Below are 18,408 nucleotides of genomic sequence, written 5' to 3'. Positions count from 1 at the left end.
ACCCTCAAACAGGAGATCACAAAAGACTGGGGCTACATTTAATTTCCAGCAGTAGAGTCTATCACCCCTCCTTGAATTGGTTGGCATCAGGGGGCCATGCTGCAGTCACTAACCACAGCTTCTTTCCCCATTGTGAAACAATACATCACCAGGGGCAGTAATAGTTACAGGTGGAGGGCCGTGGGAACCTCCAGCTGTGCCTGCAACTTACCTGAGTGATGTAAGAGCTGATTGCTGTGGCTCAGTCTCTTTTTGAAATCCGCAGTATACCATGTACAATCACAATCTCACGCTATGCCTTCAGTAATGTAGCAGAGCTGGAATCATCATGGGACCTCGAGTGGATCGGCCCTGGGTGTTTGACGGTTAATAAAGTGGTGAAAGAGGGTGCTTTTTTCTCTTATTTCAAATAAAAGATTTTTTGGGTGTTTGTGTTTATCTATTTTCTCTTACAGATTAGTTATAGGTGGTCTCTTAGATGACTCCCATTACTAAACTAGTGCTTAGCGGCAGATGTGAGGGGCAATTAATCCCTTATTTACCCCGATTGCCATGCACCAGGGCAATCGGGAAGAGACGGATAAAGTGCTGGGTTGTCACATCTAATGGATTCAGCAATCTTGGGTGGCTGCCGCCTGCTATTTTTAGGCTGGGGGGCTCAATAACGATTGGTCTCCCCAGACTGAGAATACCAGCCCCCAGCTTTCGGGCTTTATCATGCTTGGATATCAAAATTGGGGGGGGGACCGCATACTGATTTTTAATATCTTTATTTGAATAAAAATAAATACAAAGCCGCATACGATTCATCTTATTTTGATACACAGCAACCTATAGCCGTGGAATTAATCTGTACTGAATATCACAATATGGGTGGACCTTACGCCAATTTTTTATTTATTTATTTTTACTGTACGATATAGACCCGCACACAGTGACTGTGATTTGAAGCGTCAGACATGCTAACACTCCGTGGGGGAGCGTCTGACTGCAAAAAATCATGGACTCTGATGGGTGGGGAAAGCAGTGCATATGCAATGAAGGTAATGAACAGCCCCAGAAGGGAATGAGTGGCAGTGGGAGCAGCTACAGCCGCGGTGGTGACTTGGTAAGTACAGTTCGCTTGCTTTATTATTTTTCTTTATTTTTCCTTTTTTTTTGCATTACCCGTGTGCCAGATCTGGATCAATACCTTGAATTCACTGAAAATCCCAGGTCCAGGCCTTGCACTCGGGTACCTGCGCAGGTCCAAAATTTTACAGTACGGGTCCGCCGAACACTAATTGTCACTGCAATGGTGCTGATCTCTTTCAAGCTCTCATGTCCATTCTCACCCAGATTCTGTCAGCGCCATGGCTTGAGTGCATCTTTAGAGGGTAGAAATGAAAAAAGCGGTGGTAAGTGAAGAGAGAAGTACTCCTGTGCAGGAGTGCAATGGGGACATAAATACAGCATACTACAATGCAGTAAAAGAGAGCTTACTGGTGCTGGCCATACATTTTATGGGGAAAACCGGGTGAGAGGTTCCCTTTAAGGACCACTATTTTCTTTTTATTTCTCCTCATTGAATTCTCAGAGATAGAAGTTTTCTATTCCTCAAGTAAAACTAGCAATATGTAATAGTTTTTACAATCGTTGCACAGTGGTGTTGATCGGAGGGGATCTGGGTCCTGCAACTCTCACCGATCTGTAAAAATATGTCATCAGTATGAAATCAGCAGGGGTCCAACACCTGGTACCCCCACTGAACATCTCATACCAGCTCTTGTAGCAACCAAATGTAAGCAATGAATCATAGAATTATAGAATGTCAAAGTTGGAGGGGATCTCCAGGGTCATCTTGAAGCTGAATACATTTTTCTAACGGCAAAAAAAGCATAAATAATGTTTCAGATATTTAATATTTCATTTTTTAAGCTTAAGTAATATGACAAAACAAATATGATATAATGTATTAAAAATATGATCACTTATGTTTTAGACTCCGGTCTCTAAGTGCACTGAGGACTGTCCACCAGGTTATCGAAGGATCTTAATGAACGGAAGACATAAGTGCTGCTTTGAATGTCTGCAGTGTTCTGATGGGGAAATATCTAATGAGACAGGTATTAATTACTCTTTCATTCCAGGTACATTTAGTTGACTGTCATCTTTTTGTGTGTATCTGATTGTATTATGTGTGTATTTCTGTTGTCGTCTGGGCAGAGAGGGTCTGACAGTTGCCAAAAGAGAATTGATAGGTAATGAAGTTATCAGGGGGATAATGATTGAGGTCGTCGAGTATTTTGACCATAACTAGGTCCAGGGAGGAAAATAGCCAACAGACACCAGTGGTGTTTTAAGCTGAATGTTTATCCAAGGATTCATATTCAATCAAAATCGACAATGACACCTAAAGCAATTGGCTCCTTGCACCACAAGACTATACAAGCCAACTACGTTTCCTAGTCCGGCAACTGATATCGCTGTTCTAGTCAGGGGTGATGCACAATATTACTGCCATGTGCCCACCCACCTGATTGCATCGGCTATGAAGCCAGAAGAGAATGCTGGTCATTATGGGGTCAGGGACAGGTAAAAAGAATAATATTTATTTTTACGATCTTGGAGAAGAATGCTACATAGAGACATTATCAATCTTTTACCAACATTGAACGTACTGGGTATGTCCTGGATAATGTCGGTATAATCACCACTGGCTGCTGCGGTGAGCCAGCGGCAAGCACTGCATATGTCAGCTGATTTGTACAGCTGACATGTGCTGCCATCAGGAGTGGGTGGATCCGCGATCCACTAGCACCTGTTAACGCCTTACATTGCACTCTCAAAATGTGAAAGCACTGTGTAAATGCCCACAGTGGGTAATGCGCATTTTCCCACCACCATTGGAGGCCCCGTGACATGATCATGGGGAGCCAATGGTTGCCATGGTAGCACAGGGTCATGTGATGACTTCTGTCGCTATCATGACTCACTTTCTCTTACAGCCGACAGAGCACCATCTGTAAGACGAGAGCAGCATTTCTGCAGATCAGAGCTCTGCATCTGAGATCTACAAAAAACAATCAGACTGCTAATCCTCACAGTCCCCTAGGGGGACTAGTAAAATAAAAAAAGTTAAAAGAAAAGTTTTAAAAAAATATAAAAAAGGAAAAAAACTAAAAGTTCAAATCACTTCCCATTCGCCCCATTGAAAATTAAAGGGTTAAAAAAATAAAAAGTATACACACATTTGGTATTGCCGCATTCAGAAATTCCCGATCTATCAAAATTTAAGATCAAATGGCAAAAAGTTCCAAACACCAAAATTACATTTTTTAGTTGTTGCAAATTTTGCACAATATGCATGCATCTCTATGCATCTGAGATGCTCCTGTCCGGAGAGTGAGTCCATGATGGGTGATGCAATGCGAGACTCACGCGAGATACATCCGAGGCACTTGCAAGTGTGACACCGGCCTAATACACACTTACGCAATATCCAGAACTCCAAAGTATAATGTTATTGGTGTTAATGTTAATATTAGTATTATTACTCTAGTTCTTTATAATGATCAGTATAGTGGTATTATTCAGCCAATATGTGTTGGTCATGGGTTCCTGTCATGGTGTGTTGGTATTTATCTCTTGTATATGATATTATTGGTATCCTCGAAAATAAGACATACCCCAAAAATAAGCCCTAGCAGGAATTTTTGGCCTTTTTGGTGTATATTTAAAATATTAACCCTACTCCAAAAATAAGCCCTAGCTGTGGTTCAATAATGAATAGTGATGAGCGAGCATGCTTGTAACTACTCGGTACTCGCACGAGTATCGCTGTACTCGGGCTGCTCGGCGGGGACCGAGTAATCTCGCGATACTCGTGCTGTACTCGTGGTCTTCATTTCTGCATGTTGGCGCTTTTTGAGAGCCAGCCCTCATGCAGGGATTGGCTGGCAGACCACTGCAATGCCACAGCCCTGTTAGTTGTGGAATTGCAGTGATTGGCCGGCCTGCACAGCGTGACCGAGCCTTTATACCGGCCGGCGCGCTGTGCTCTGCTCACAGCTATCCAGACAGTCAGTGCAGGGAGAGTGTCGCTGATTCAGGGAAAGCTTTGCGGCCCTTTATAGCTTTTTCAGTTGCAGGGCTGCAAACAGTGTGACCAAAAGTCCTTCTCAGGACTATTCTAGTTGTATACAGGCAGGCAGGGTATAGCCAGGTCGGAGTACAGTAGCAGAGTCCTTCTCAGGACTATTGTTGCTATATACAGGCAGGGTATAGCCAGGTCTGAATACAGGCTAGTGACCAGAAGAGTCCTTGTCAGGACTATTGTACCAGTATACAGGCAGGCAGGCAGGCAGGGTATATATAGCCATTCCTAGTGGTGACCGTATACCAGCCTTCATCATATCTGGGGCTGGTGTACACAGTGTAAAACAGTCCAGATAGTGTCTGACTTGTCTGTAATTGTCGCTCCCCAAAAAAACCTGTTAGGTTCTTATTGCGTCCGTGCTTGGTTTTTAAAACCGCACGTGTGTGCCTGTTGGTGGCAGCGTACAGGTGCACTTGTGTGCAATTTCCACAAACTTTGATATAACGCACAAGTAGTGAATATACACGTCAGCAGTGCACAGCATTGCAAAATGCGCAAGGGCATTGGCAAGGAACAAGGAAGTGGATGTGATGGTGGTGCAGGCAGAGGCCGAGGTCGTGGGCAAGCTCTAATTTCGCCACAACAAAGGGCCACATCTAGTCGCTCGCACGTCCTGTCCCAAATTCTTGGGGACCGCAGCAGTACACCGCTCTTGAACCAAGACCAGTGTCAACAGGTTGTTAGTTGGATAGCAGATAATGCTTCCAGTCAGATTGGCACCACCACAAACACTCTGTCTTTCACACGGTCAAGTGTCAGTAGCCGTGATACTGCACCGCACATTTCTGAACCTGATCCTCCTTCCTACCACCAGGCTGAGTACACGTCCTCCTCGGACATTAATGATCCCACACTTGGACACTCGGAAGAGCTGTTCACGTTTCCATTCACACATTCTGGCCTCTCGCCAGCTCATATTGAAGTGGGTCATGAGGAGATCGTCTGTACAGATGGCCAAATATTTGAGCAGCCACGTTCTCACGAAGTTGGCAACGTGTCTCAACAAGTGGTGGACGATGATGAGACACAATTGTCAGGAAGTCAGGAGGAGGAGCAGGGTGCGGAAGAGGAAGACGACGTGGTGGATGATCCAGTAACTGACCCAACCTGGCAGGAGGATATGCAGAGCGAGGACAGCAGTGCACAGGGGGAGGGAGGCGTAGCATCACAAAAGGCAGTAAGAAGCAGGGTGGTGGCCCCAGGCAGAAGTCAGGCAACCGTTCCCCGGAACAACACGACGACACAAGGTGCCTGTACAAATGTTAGGTCTTCCCGAGTCTGGCAGTTTTTTAAGTTGGATCCAGATGATTCAAAAAAGGCCATTTGCAACACCTGCCGTGCCAGCATCAGCAGGGGTACCAAAACTAGCAGCCTGACCACCACCAGCATGATCAGGCACATGTCAGCCAAGCACCCGACTTTGTGGGAAGTACAACAGAGTCGAGGAGCAGTGCTTGCTGATGTCACTGCTACGTCTTCGCTGGTTGTGCATGCGAGCCAATCCCCTGTCCATGCTGCCTGCGAACAAGCCTCCTCCACTCCTGCACCTGCAGTTGCCTACGCAGAAAGAACACCATCATCAAGCACGTCCTTGTCCCAGCGCAGCGTTCAGTTATCCATTCAGCAAACCTTTGAACGCAGGCGCAAATACACTGCCAACACCCCACATGCCACAGTTCTAAATGCTAACATTTCGCGACTGCTTGCGCTGGAAATGTTGCCTTTTAGGCTGGTGGAGACAGAAGCATTCTGTGACCTGATGGCGGCAGCTGTCCCACGTTACTCGGTCCCCAGCCGCCACTATTTCTCCCGGTGTGCCGTCCCCGCGTTGCATAACCACGTGTCACAAAACATCACACGTACCCTGAACAACGCTGTTTCACCCAAGGTCCACCTAACCACAGACACGTGGACAAGTGCTTGTGGGCAAGGCCGCTACATCTCATTGACGGCACACTGGGTTAATATTGTGGAAGCTGGGACCCAGTCTGAGCGAGGGACGGAACACGTCCTTCCCACACCAAGGTTTGCAGGCCCTACCTCAGTCAGTGTTTCACCCACACTCTACAGCTCCGGAATGTCATGCTCTTCAGCCTCCTCCTCCTCCTGCGCATCCTCATCCACTGTACCCTCCACACCAGTCACAAGCTGGAAGCACTGCAGCACTGCCTCGGCGAAGCGGCAACAGGCTGTGCTGAAGCTAATCTGCATAGGTGACAAACCCCACAATGCAGAAGAGCTGTGGACAGCTCTGAAACAGCAGGCAGATCACTGGCTCACACCTCTGAACCTAAAGCCAGGAAAGGTCGTGTGTGACAATGGCCGGAACCTGGTGGCGGCTTTGAGGCGAGGCCAGCTGACACATGTTCCATGCGTGGCCCATGTGCTCAACCTCGTGGTTCAGCGGTTTCTAAAGTCATACCCAGAGCTGTCTGATCTGCTGGTAAAAGTTCGCCGCCTGTCTGCACATTTTCGAAAGTCACCTACTGCTTCAGCCGGCCTTGCCGGCTTTCAGCGCAGTTTGCATCTTCCGGCTCACAGACTGGTGTGTGATGTCCCCACGCGTTGGAATTCAACTCTGCACATGTTGGTCAGGATATGTGAGCAGAAGAGGGCAGTTGTTGAGTACCTGCATCACCTAAGCCGTCGGGAAATGGGTCAAACTCCACACATAACACCTGAGGAGTGGAGATGGATGTCAGACCTATGTACCATCCTCCAAAACTTTGAGGACTCCACCAAGATGGTGAGTGGTGATGACGCCATTATTAGCGTCACCATACCGCTACTCTGCCTTCTAAAACGGTCTCTGCTGAAAAACAAACATGATGCATTGCAGGCGGAGCGCGATGAGTTGCAGCAAGAAACAGTAGTGGGTGTGGGTGATGATAACACACAGCCCAGCCTCGTCTCATCACAACGTGCAGTGGAGGACTATGACGAGGAGGAGGATGAAGACATGGAGCAACTCTCCGGCCAAATTGAGGATATGACATGCACACCAGTCATATCCTCGGTTCAGCGTGGCTGGCCAGAGGACAGGGTAGATGAGGAGGAGGAGGAGGAGGAGGAGGAGGAGGACAGCATGTTCAGTCATCTTGTTGGTCAGGCTACTGAAGTCCTGGCTGTTAAGAGTCTGGCGCACATGGCTGACTTTATGGTAAGCTGCCTGTCTCGTGACCCTCGCGTTAAGAACATCTTGGCCGACAATCATTACTGGTTGGTAACACTGTTAGACCCACGCTACAAGGAGAACTTTTTGTCTCTTATTCCCGTGGAGGAGAGGTCAACCAAAATGCAGCAGTTCCGGAAGGCCATAGTCACGGAAGTAGGCAAAGCATTCCCCTCACAAAACGCTAGCGGCATAGGTCATGAATCAGTGGACAACCGAGGCGTACAGCCGAGAGAGGCACAAGTCCAATCCGCCAGAGGTAGGGGAACAGTCTTTAAGATGTGGGACAGTTTTCTCAGCCCCTCACGTACCACAGCCCCTGAGGTGCGGGGTAGTGCCACAAGAAATCCTAAGTTTGCCCAGATGCTGAAGGAGTACCTTGCAGATCGAACAACTGTACTCCGACATTCCTCTGTGCCTTACAATTATTGGGTATCCAAGCTGGACACGTGGCATGAATTGGCTCTCTACGCCTTGGAAGTCCTGGCCTGCCCTGCTGCTAGCGTTTTGTCAGAGCGTGTTTTTAGTGCCGCAGGTGGAATCATTACAGATAAACGTACCCGCATGTCAACTGAAAATGCTGACAGGCTGACTCTGATCAAGATGAGCAAGGGTTGGATTGGGCCAGACTTCACCACACCACCAGCAAATGAGAGCGGAATTTAAAGTTTGCCATGTACCTCCACTCACCCATGGGTACACACTTCTGGACTTTGGATAATCGCTGGACTGCTCCTCCTTCTCCTCATGCGCCACCATGATGATGACCGTTACAAATTGCAATACTTAGGCCTTTGTTTCAGGTATACCCCCAGTGGTAAATTTTTTCGCCCATTCTTTGCAGAATGGACATTACAACGACAGGAGACCCGCTCCTTTGCAATGGGAACAATGTTTTGAGGCCCTCATGCACGTCTCTACCCAGGGACAACGTGGAGCCTCCCAATTTTTGGCTGCCCTGCCTAAGGGCTATACTACAATAGACCCACTTCCTTACAATGGACACTTAATGTTTTGAGGCCCTCATGCACGTCTCTACCCAGGGACAACGTGGAGCCTTCCAATTTTTGGCTGCCCTGCCTAAGGGCTATACTATAATACACCCACTTCCTGACAATGGACACTTAATGTTTTGAGGCCCTCATGCACGTCTCTACCCAGGGACAACGTGGAGCCTCCCAATTTTTGGCTGCCCTGCCTAAGGGCTATACTACAATAGACCCACTTCCTTACAATGGACACTTAATGTTTTGAGGCCCTCATGCACGTCTCTACCCAGGGACAACGTGGAGCCTCCCAATTTTTGGCTGCCCTGCCTAAGGGCTATACTACAATAGACCCACTTCCTTACAATGGACACTTAATGTTTTGAGGCCCTCATGCACGTCTCTACCCAGGGACAACGTGGAGCCTCCCAATTTTTGGCTGCCCTGCCTAAGGGCTATACTATAATACACCCACTTCCTGACAATGGACACTTAATGTTTTGAGGCCCTCATGCACGTCTCTACCCAGGGACAACGTGGAGCCTCCCAATTTTTGGCTGCCCTGCCTAAGGGCTATACTATAATACACCCACTTCCTGACAATGGACACTTAATGTTTTGAGGCCCTCATGCACGTCTCTATCCAGGGACAACGTGGAGCCTCCCAATTTTTGGCTGCCCTGCCTAAGGGCTATACTACAATAGACCCACTTCCTTCCAATGGGCACTTCAGGTTTACAGGCCCTCATGCACGTCTCTATCCAGGGACAACGTGGAGCCTCCCAATTTTTGGCTGCCCTGCCTAAGGGCTATACTATAATAGACCCACTTCCTTCCAATGGGCACTTCAGGTTTACAGGCCCTCATGCACGTCTCTATCCAGGGACAACGTGGAGCCTCCCAATTTTTGGCTACCCTGCCTAAGGGCTATACTACAATAGACCCACTTCCTTCCAATGGGCACTTCAGGTTTACAGGCCCTCATGCACGTCTCTATCCAGGGACAACGTGGAGCCTCCCAATTTTTGGCTGCCCTGCCTAAGGGCTATACTATAATACACCCACTTCCTGACAATGGACACTTAATGTTTTGAGGCCCTCATGCACGTCTCTATCCAGGGACAACGTGGAGCCTCCCAATTTTTGGCTGCCCTGCCTAAGGGCTATACTACAATAGACCCACTTCCTTCCAATGGGCACTTCAGGTTTACAGGCCCTCATGCACGTCTCTATCCAGGGACAACGTGGAGCCTCCCAATTTTTGGCTGCCCTGCCTAAGGGCTATACTATAATAGACCCACTTCCTTCCAATGGGCACTTCAGGTTTACAGGCCCTCATGCACGTCTCTATCCAGGGACAACGTGGAGCCTCCCAATTTTTGGCTACCCTGCCTAAGGGCTATACTACAATAGACCCACTTCCTTCCAATGGGCACTTCAGGTTTACAGGCCCTCATGCACGTCTCTATCCAGGGACAACGTGGAGCCTCCCAATTTTTGGCTGCCCTGCCTAAGGGCTATACTATAATACACCCACTTCCTGACAATGGACACTTAATGTTTTGAGGCCCTCATGCACGTCTCTATCCAGGGACAACGTGGAGCCTCCCAATTTTTGGCTGCCCTGGCAAAGGGCTATACTAAAATAGACCCACTTCCTTACAATGGGCACTTCAGGTTTACAGGCCATCATGCACGTCTCTATCCAGGGACAATGTGGAGCCTCACAATTTTTGGCTGCCCTGCCTAAGGGCTTTACTACAATAGACCCACTTCCTTACAATGGACACTTCAGGTTTACAGGCCCTCATGCACGTCTCTATCCAGGGACAATGTGAAGCCTCCCAATTTTTGGCTGCCCTGCCAAAGGGCTATACTACAATAGACCCACTTCCTTACAATGGGCACTTCAGGTTTACAGGCCCTCATGCACGTCTGTATGCAGGGGCATTGGTGAACCTCACAATTTTGGACTGCCCTGGCAAAGGAAAATACTACAAAGACTCACTTCCTCAAAATGGGCACATTAGACTCAAGAGGCCTTCATGTACGTCTCTTCTCAGGGACATCGGAGTGCCACACAATGTTTTCACGTAAAATCTTTCATGTATTAATCTCAAAAAGTAACATACACCAGCTCTATCTCACTATTGGGTATGTGCCCTTAACATTTCCGCCATGAAAAATCATTTTGGGGTCATTTTGGAAGGTTTTCTGGTGAGTCCGTAAAAATGGCGTAAAACGCGGACAAAATTGTTCACAGCTGTGACTTTTCAGTGATAAATGCTTCAAGGGGTCTTCCCCATGCTGTTGCCATGTCATTTGAGCACTCTTCTGAGACTTTTGTGACACTTTTAGGGTTTCTCCATGCTGCCGGGGGGTCATTTCACAAAAATACTCGGGTCTCCCATAGGATAACATTGGGCTCGTTGCTCGGGCCGAGTACACGAGTATCTTGGGAGGCTCGGCCCGAGCTTCGAGCACCCGAGCTTTTTAGTACTCGCTCATCACTAATAATGAAGTGTCACAGCTGCTAAAAAAAGTTACAGAATGCTGCAGGACATTTCATCAAAGAAAGCAGACACCCTCTAAAGATTTATTTATTTAATCGTATGAACGTATATCTTACCATCATATAAAAAATAAACACCAGACAATAGACAGTGATTGAAAAATATCAAAAGGTTAAAAATCAAATTTGAATATCAAGATTTTCTATATATGCAATAGCGTTATCATTTACAATATAGAAATCCTTCTTGTCACCATGGTAGGATCCCAGGGGGCACTCCTCAACAATGTGCTGGATAGTTTGACGATCTGCTCCACAGTCACAGGTCGGAGAGTCATATTTTCCCCACTTATACATAAAATCTGCACAGACGCCAAAGTTTGTTCTGATACAATTTAGAGTAACCCATGTTTTCCTTGGTAGATTGAAGCCTGGTGGAGGGTTTTGTAAATTAGGGAACATTTGGGGATCACCGTCTACTACATTGACCCAAAGTTCTCGCCATTTCTCCTCTAAATTGAAGTCTTGTTCATGCAAGGTGATTGCAGTTCGGATGGGTGGGTGTCTTGATTTCAATCGTTGTATTGTAACATCTCTGATATTTAGGTGTATTGGAAGTTTTTCATTATTCACTATTTTAGTGTATTCTTTAAGTAGGAGCTTTTGTCTTTTTAGATTTGCGGGTGCGATATGACCCAGCACAGGTAACCAGTGAACAGGTGTAGGTCTAATAGCACCAGATATTATACGCAAAGAGTTGTTCAGCTAAGTGTCAATTAAGTTTACATGACAGCTATTTAACCATGCTGGAGCACAGTATTCTGCAGCAGAGTACACCAGGGCAAGAGTAGATGTTCTCAAAACAGATGTTGCCGAGCCCCAGGAGGATCCACAAAGTTTCTGAATAATATTATTATGTGCTTTCAGTTTCTGTGCCAATTTATCCAGATGGGATTTAAAAGTTAGACTTCTATCAAGGGTTACACCTAAGTACTTAGGATTGAAATTTTGTTTAACAGATTGGCCTTCAAATTGTACTTTAAGTTCAGTCTTGGCACTTGCATTGTGTAAATGAAAGCAACAAACTTCCGTTTTTGATGGGTTAGGTTTTAATCTCCATTGTCGGAAGTACTTTCCCATTACACTAAGATCTTTTGTAAGAATGTCCTCTGCTTCCTCCATTGTTTTGCTTACCATAGCAAGTGCCCAGTCATCGGCATATCCAAATTTCCGTGACACTGTTTTAGGAATATTAGCTAGGTACAGGGCAAACAGGAGAGGTGCCAGCACTGATCCCTGGGCCAGTCCGTTGTTTCAAGATTTATTACAACTGGTTGAATCGCCCATAATAAGATGAAAAGTTCGATTTGCAATCATATTGTTCAAGAGGTACATCATTTTCTTACATGGAATCACCTTCAGAAATTTATATAAAAGTCCTTCCCTCCACACAGTATCATATGCAGCAGAGAGATCGATAAACGCCACTGAAACTTTCTTGTTCTTCTGGAAATCAGCTTCAATGAGAGTTGTCAAAGCTAAGACTTGTTCACAACAGTTTCGAGCAGGTCTGAAGCCGGCTTGCTCTATAGGTATTGAGTCGAAAATCTTTAGACTGATCTTGTTATATATTAAGCGTTCTAAGAGCTTATATAAGCAACTCAACAAGGCAATGGGTCTATAGCTTAATGGATTATCTTCAGGCTTCCCAGGTTTTAACAATGCAATTATTTTGGCATGTTTTAATTTACTAGGGACTTGAGCATTCTCCATAATATCTGAGAAGAACTTTGCCATCCATTTTTTCGCATAAGGTCCACAGTTTTTGAGAAATTCAGGATGGATCCCATCAGAGCCGGGAGCTTTGTTAATTTTAGTTTCAGCAAGGGCAATTTCAATGTAACAGGTTGTAAAAGCACGTGAGTATACTTCAGATGGCGCCACTGATGATTTTAGTAGCTTAAACTTACTTTTAACTTCTATGGTGTGAGCTCGGTCTTTTGGGCTTCTTGATATGTTCACAATATGTGCTGCAATTTGATTTGAAGTTATAGAATTCATTTTGTGCTTTACTTTACGATTTCCTTCTAGTTTTCTTAAAAGAGACCATGCTTTTCTACTGGACCTTTTAAAGTCCAAATTCTCAACTGTTTCCATCCATTTAATACAACGTGCTGCATTCAGTTTGTTCAACAATTCCTCACCAATTTCACCATCTTCACTCTCAAGAAATTGTCTGTACAGTTGTTCACATTCATCAGACCATCCTGGGATATATTCTTTGTGAGAGCCACGTGGTATTGATTTCTTTGCAGCTGTAATAACTGCTTTACAAAACCGTTCATAGTTTTCACTGATTGGAGGTATCCAGCCGATACACTTATCAAGGTGATCTGCAAACTTCTTCCAGTTGGCTTTGGCAAGGTTCCATCGAGGACGCGGATACGAGCAGTGAGACTATGGAACTCTCTGCCGCATGATGTTGTAATGAGTGATTCACTACTAACATTTAAGCAGAGCCTGGATGCCTTTCTTGAAAAATTTAATATTACCAGTTATGTATATTAGATTTTATGACAGGGTATTGATCCAGGGAACTAGTCTGATTGCCGGATGTGGAGTCAGGAAGGAAATTATTTCCCCATTGGAACTTGTTTGCCACATTGGGGTTTTTTGCCTTCCTCTGGATCAACATGTTAGGCTACGGGTTGAACTAGATGGACTTAGAGTCTCCCTTCAACCTTAAAACTATGATACTATGATACTATGACGTTACAAGAGGAATAGATACTCCAATGGTGATGATGACAGGGCGATGCTGGCTACGAGGGAAATGTTTGACAACACATCGAGATGTAGACAAAGGTTGATTGTTTCTATTGCGTGAGACAAAACATAAGTCAGGATTGTATCCTCTCTGCCAGGCTGCTGACTGGAAAGTTGGAAAGTCCTTTGCATCAAAAACGAGGAATATATTATACGCTTCAGACCAGTTTACCAGATACTCGCCATTGTCATCGTTGCTAGCATATTGCTAAAGCTCGTGGTGGCTATTAAAATCTCCTATGTATACAGTAGGGTGTGGGTGAACATGAATGACTTCTGTGGGCCATTGTACTGCAGGAGGCTTGTAAATATTAACAATTGTGAAATCGCCAACTTTGCTCACAACTTCATGGATGTCATTTTTAACAGATGTAGATACAAGCATTGCGTTTTCAATGTTACAGGATAGAAGATAGAAGGCATCTTCAAAAGAGAGAAGGCAGCCTCAAGAAAGAGAGGACAGCCAATAAAGAAACCAGACACCCGCCAAACAAAATCATATTCACTAGACCCCGAACAACTACAGCTGGCAAGTGCCAACAGTTGATGACCTCTCTCACAGAAATCTGTGTCGCTGTCAGATCCCTCACCATTCCACTCGCACACATAGATTGGGTCTAGTAGTCCTCCGCTCTCACACACAGATCAGGTCCAGTATCATTCTGCTCTCTCTCTTACACACACGCACGCACACACATCTAATCGCAGTATCACTCGACTCACACATGGACACATCTGGTCGCAGTATCACTCTGCTAGCACTAACTTTGCCTGAGTGATACGGCTTCCAGTCAGCAGGAGGTGCAACTGCTGTTGTGTATAGGGGAACTTAACAGAACAGTGATGAATATGTCCAGGGTCTGGTCAGGGTGATTCTCTTGAGTATTGTTTGCCTTCTTTTAGGGTTAACCTTAGCCGTGTTACCCATAAAACCTACAATGAAAATAAGCAAGAGTGCATTTGTTCAGGGCAAAAAATAATATAAGACGCTCTTTTATTTTCAGGGAAACATGGGTAGGTCTTGGTATATTTACCTCAGCAACAGGATAGTGGTTAAACTCAGACACTACGTTGTGATAATTAATGATGAGTAGACCCATGGATGTTCAAGTTTGCAGAGTTTGGCCGGACATTATAAAAAAGTTTGTTTCAGGACCTGAACTTGAACCAAACTTTACTTAGGACAAAGAACCCAATATAAGTCAATAGTCTTATGTGCTGTAATACAGCTGTACAATGGTCATAGTAAGCGCTAGAGGGCTGCAAAATGGGGGCAATTGCCTGCAAACAAATGTGGATATAGCATAAATATAAAAAAGACACCTATTTTTTATAACCAGCAACTTTAACTTTAACTTGGCTGGTTATCAAAAATAGAGGGGATTCCATGCCACTTTTTAAAATTTTTTAAATAAATAATTTTAACAAATGCCAGTAATTAGGAAGAGTCGGGCATAGCTCTACAATTGGTGCATCCAATGAATGCATTACTTCTGGGGCAGCTGTGAGCTGTGATTCTTAGGCCTGGAAAGGCCCAATAACCATGGACCTTCCCTCTCTGATAATAACAGCCACCAGTTGTCTGCTTTACATTGGCTAGTTATCAAAATATGGGGAACTCCATGCCATTTTTTAAAATTATTTATATAAATAGTTTTAAAAAATGACATAAGATCCCCTTTATTTTTGATAACTAGCCAAGGTAAAGCAGACAGCTCAGGGTTTCAGCCCCCCGTTGTCTGCTTCACCTACCCTGGTTATCCAAAATAGGTGGGAACCCATGACATTTTTTTTAATCATTGTTGCTCACAACACTGGTTATCAGTCTTGTAATCACATAACCCAATTTATTATATTGAAATGGAGGAGTTCAAATGTAACTGCAATTTTTTTTATTTTCTTATTCAACAAGTGATATGCGTTATTACTTGGTTTTCTAACAATAGACATTGATGGCATATTAAGACATATCTTATTGCTATTTATGCCATATGTATATAAATAATGTATGCCATATTTTTAAATAAATGGCTTAACCTAGCTAAAAGACCAAACATTTTTTTCCAGAAAGATTCTACAAAGCTCTATGTGCCAAATCCTCTACTTATCATAAAGAGCGTAATCATAAAGCATGTACAAAGGATCTCTAGCAGAGATGAGGGGACTTGAAAAGTAAAGTTTGGTAATTTTATTAAACACAGACTTTACATAAAACAACAGTGTTCAAGTTAACAGTTTGGGTGCTTTACGTATGCTGACCACTCACTCAAGTATCGCTGTGCTCGGGTACGCTCGGTGCTCAGCCCACAGCCAGCTGCTTGCAGTGTTTGAATGGATCGCACTTGGGGTAACAACAGTCTACTCAGATATAGTATGCACCAAAAAAAATTGAAAGACCCCTCTCCGGAAGTGCTCTGTTTTGGCTAACTGTATGTGTGCACAGAGCCAAACTGCCCAATTAGTGACTTCCACAGTATTTCAGGTTAAAGGCCCCGTCACATTAAGCAACATCGCTAGCAACATCGCTGCTAACGAACAACTTTTGTGACGTTGCTAGCGATGTTGCTGTGTGTGACATCCAGCAACAACCTGGCCTCTGCTGTGAGGTCGCTGGTTGTTGCTGAATGTCCTGGGCCATTTTTTAGTTGTTGCTGTCCCGCTGTGAAGCGCAGATCGCTGTGTGTGACAGCGAGACAGCAACAACTGAATGTGCAGGCAGCAGGAGCCGGCTTCTGCGGAGGCTGGTAACCACAGTAAACATCGGGTAACCAAGAAACCCTGTCCTTGGTTACCCGATATTTACCTTTGTTACCAGCCTCCGCCGCTCTCACTGTCAGTGCCGGCTCCTGCTCTGTGCACATGTAGCTGCAGGACACATCGGGTTAATTAACACGATGTGTGCTGTAACTAGGAGAGCAAGGAGCCAGCGCTAAGCATTGTGCGCTGCTCCCTGCTCTGTGCACATGTAGCTGCAGTACACATCGGGTAATTAACCCGATGTGTGCTGTAACTAGGAGAGCAGGGAGCCAGCGCTTAGTGTGCGCTGCTCCCTGCTCTGTGCACGTGTAGCTCCGTGCGCTAGTAACCAAGGTAAATATCGGGTTGGTTACCCGATATTTACCTTAGTTACCAAGCGCAGCATCTTCCACGCGGCGCTGGGGGCTGGTCACTGGTTGCTGGTGAGCTCACCAGCAACTTGTGTAGCGACGCTCCAGCGATCCCTGCCAGGTCAGGTTGCTGGTGGGATCGCTGGAGCGTCGCAGTGTGACATCTCACCAGCAACCTCCTAGCAACTTACCAGCGATCCCTATCATTGTTGGGATCGCTGGTAAGTTGCTTAGTGTGACTGGACCTTAAGTTTAGGTTACAAACCAAACTTTATCTAAAGCATGGCTGAACTCGCTAAATCTGAATTTCCACGGACTCGCTCATCTCTAATCTCTAAGTCTACACAAAGTTTCAAAACTTCCATATTGTAAAAATAAGTTATAGATTCATAAATAATTTTTCTTTTATATTCTTCTTTTAGACAAGCGATCATGCATCGGGTGTCCAAGAGACCAGTGGCCAAATGACAACAATCAATGTGCACTAAAGGAGACTGACTATTTATCATACTCCAACGACTCAATAACTCTCGGAATATCTATCATTGTTATTTTTCTTTTTCTCAAGACTTCTGTCATCTTGGGAATCTTCACTATATTTAGAGATACACCAATTGTAAGAGCAACTAACCAAAGCTTAAGCTTCTTCTTGCTTGTCTCCATCATGTTAAGCTTTCTCTGTATATTTTTGTTCCTGGGTCGCCCTACACATGTCACCTGTATGCTTCGTCAGACTTTATTTGGGATCATCTTCTCAGTAGCCATCTCTTCTATTTTGGCTAAAACCATCATGGTCTACATGGCCTTCAAAGCCACCAAGCCCGGAAGCAAATGTAGAAAATTTATTGGAGTGAAGATCACCAACTGTTTAGTGTTTGTTTGCTCTTTTGCACAAACTATACTTTGCATTTTCTGGTTATCTACTGCACCGCCATTCCCAGAAAACAACTTTGACTTGTATGCCGACAAAATCATTCTCCAGTGTAATGAAGGGTCAATAATGGCATTTTCCATTATCCTTGGTTACATAGGCTTTCTTGCTGCCATTAGTTTCGTGGTGGCTTTTCTGGCAAGGAATTTGCCAGATAGTTTCAATGAAGCTAAAAACATCACATTCAGCATGCTGGTGGTCTGCAGCGTCTGGGTGGCTTTTATTCCAGCCTATTTAAGCGTAACTGGAATAAGTACAGTTCTGGTAGAGATATTTGCAATATTGTCTTCAAATGTTGGCATTTTAGTTTGTATATTTTATCCTAAATGTTATATTATTATTCTGAGACCAGACTTCAATTCAAAAGGTAATTTGTTAAAAAAGCAAAAATATGGTAGAGAAAATAAAACCACTTAAATATTTAGTATTTAATGTATTCAGATGTTTTCAATGTGTAGTTTTTAAAAATGGTGTGTATATACTGATAGACTATGGCACTTCCTTTCACTAAGCATGTGACCTATGAAGGTAATTGCTTGCACCAGAAATTTTTATGAGCTTCCTTACACAAGGGGTGAATACATAGGCACATGGCAATTTTTCTCATTTTACTTCTTCAATATTTAGTGCTGATGCATCACACGCAAATCAGATTAAACAATATTTAAACACAGGTTGTAATGTAAAATAAAATAGTAAAAACAATCCAAGGGGGTAAATTTTTTGCAAAGCTTTA

General features: G+C 44.7%; 1 protein-coding gene across 1 annotated transcript in view; it reads left to right on the top strand.

Moving 5' to 3' along the window:
- LOC142245199 (vomeronasal type-2 receptor 26-like) overlaps positions 1–18,089 on the top strand; it is a 36,957-nt gene extending 18,868 nt beyond the window's left edge. Inside the window, exons 3-4 of the mRNA XM_075318112.1 lie at positions 1,982–2,105; positions 17,164–18,089. Coding sequence (XP_075174227.1) covers positions 1,982–2,105; positions 17,164–18,089 — 1,050 coding nt within the window. The remainder of the gene's footprint in view (positions 1–1,981; positions 2,106–17,163) is intronic.
- Positions 18,090–18,408: the final 319 nt, after the last annotated feature.

This window comes from Anomaloglossus baeobatrachus, chromosome 1, assembly GCF_048569485.1.
Source record: "Anomaloglossus baeobatrachus isolate aAnoBae1 chromosome 1, aAnoBae1.hap1, whole genome shotgun sequence".
Taxonomy (NCBI): domain Eukaryota; kingdom Metazoa; phylum Chordata; class Amphibia; order Anura; family Aromobatidae; genus Anomaloglossus; species Anomaloglossus baeobatrachus.
Note: the sequence above shows the minus strand (reverse complement) of the source record. Positions and strands in the feature narration are given on the sequence as shown.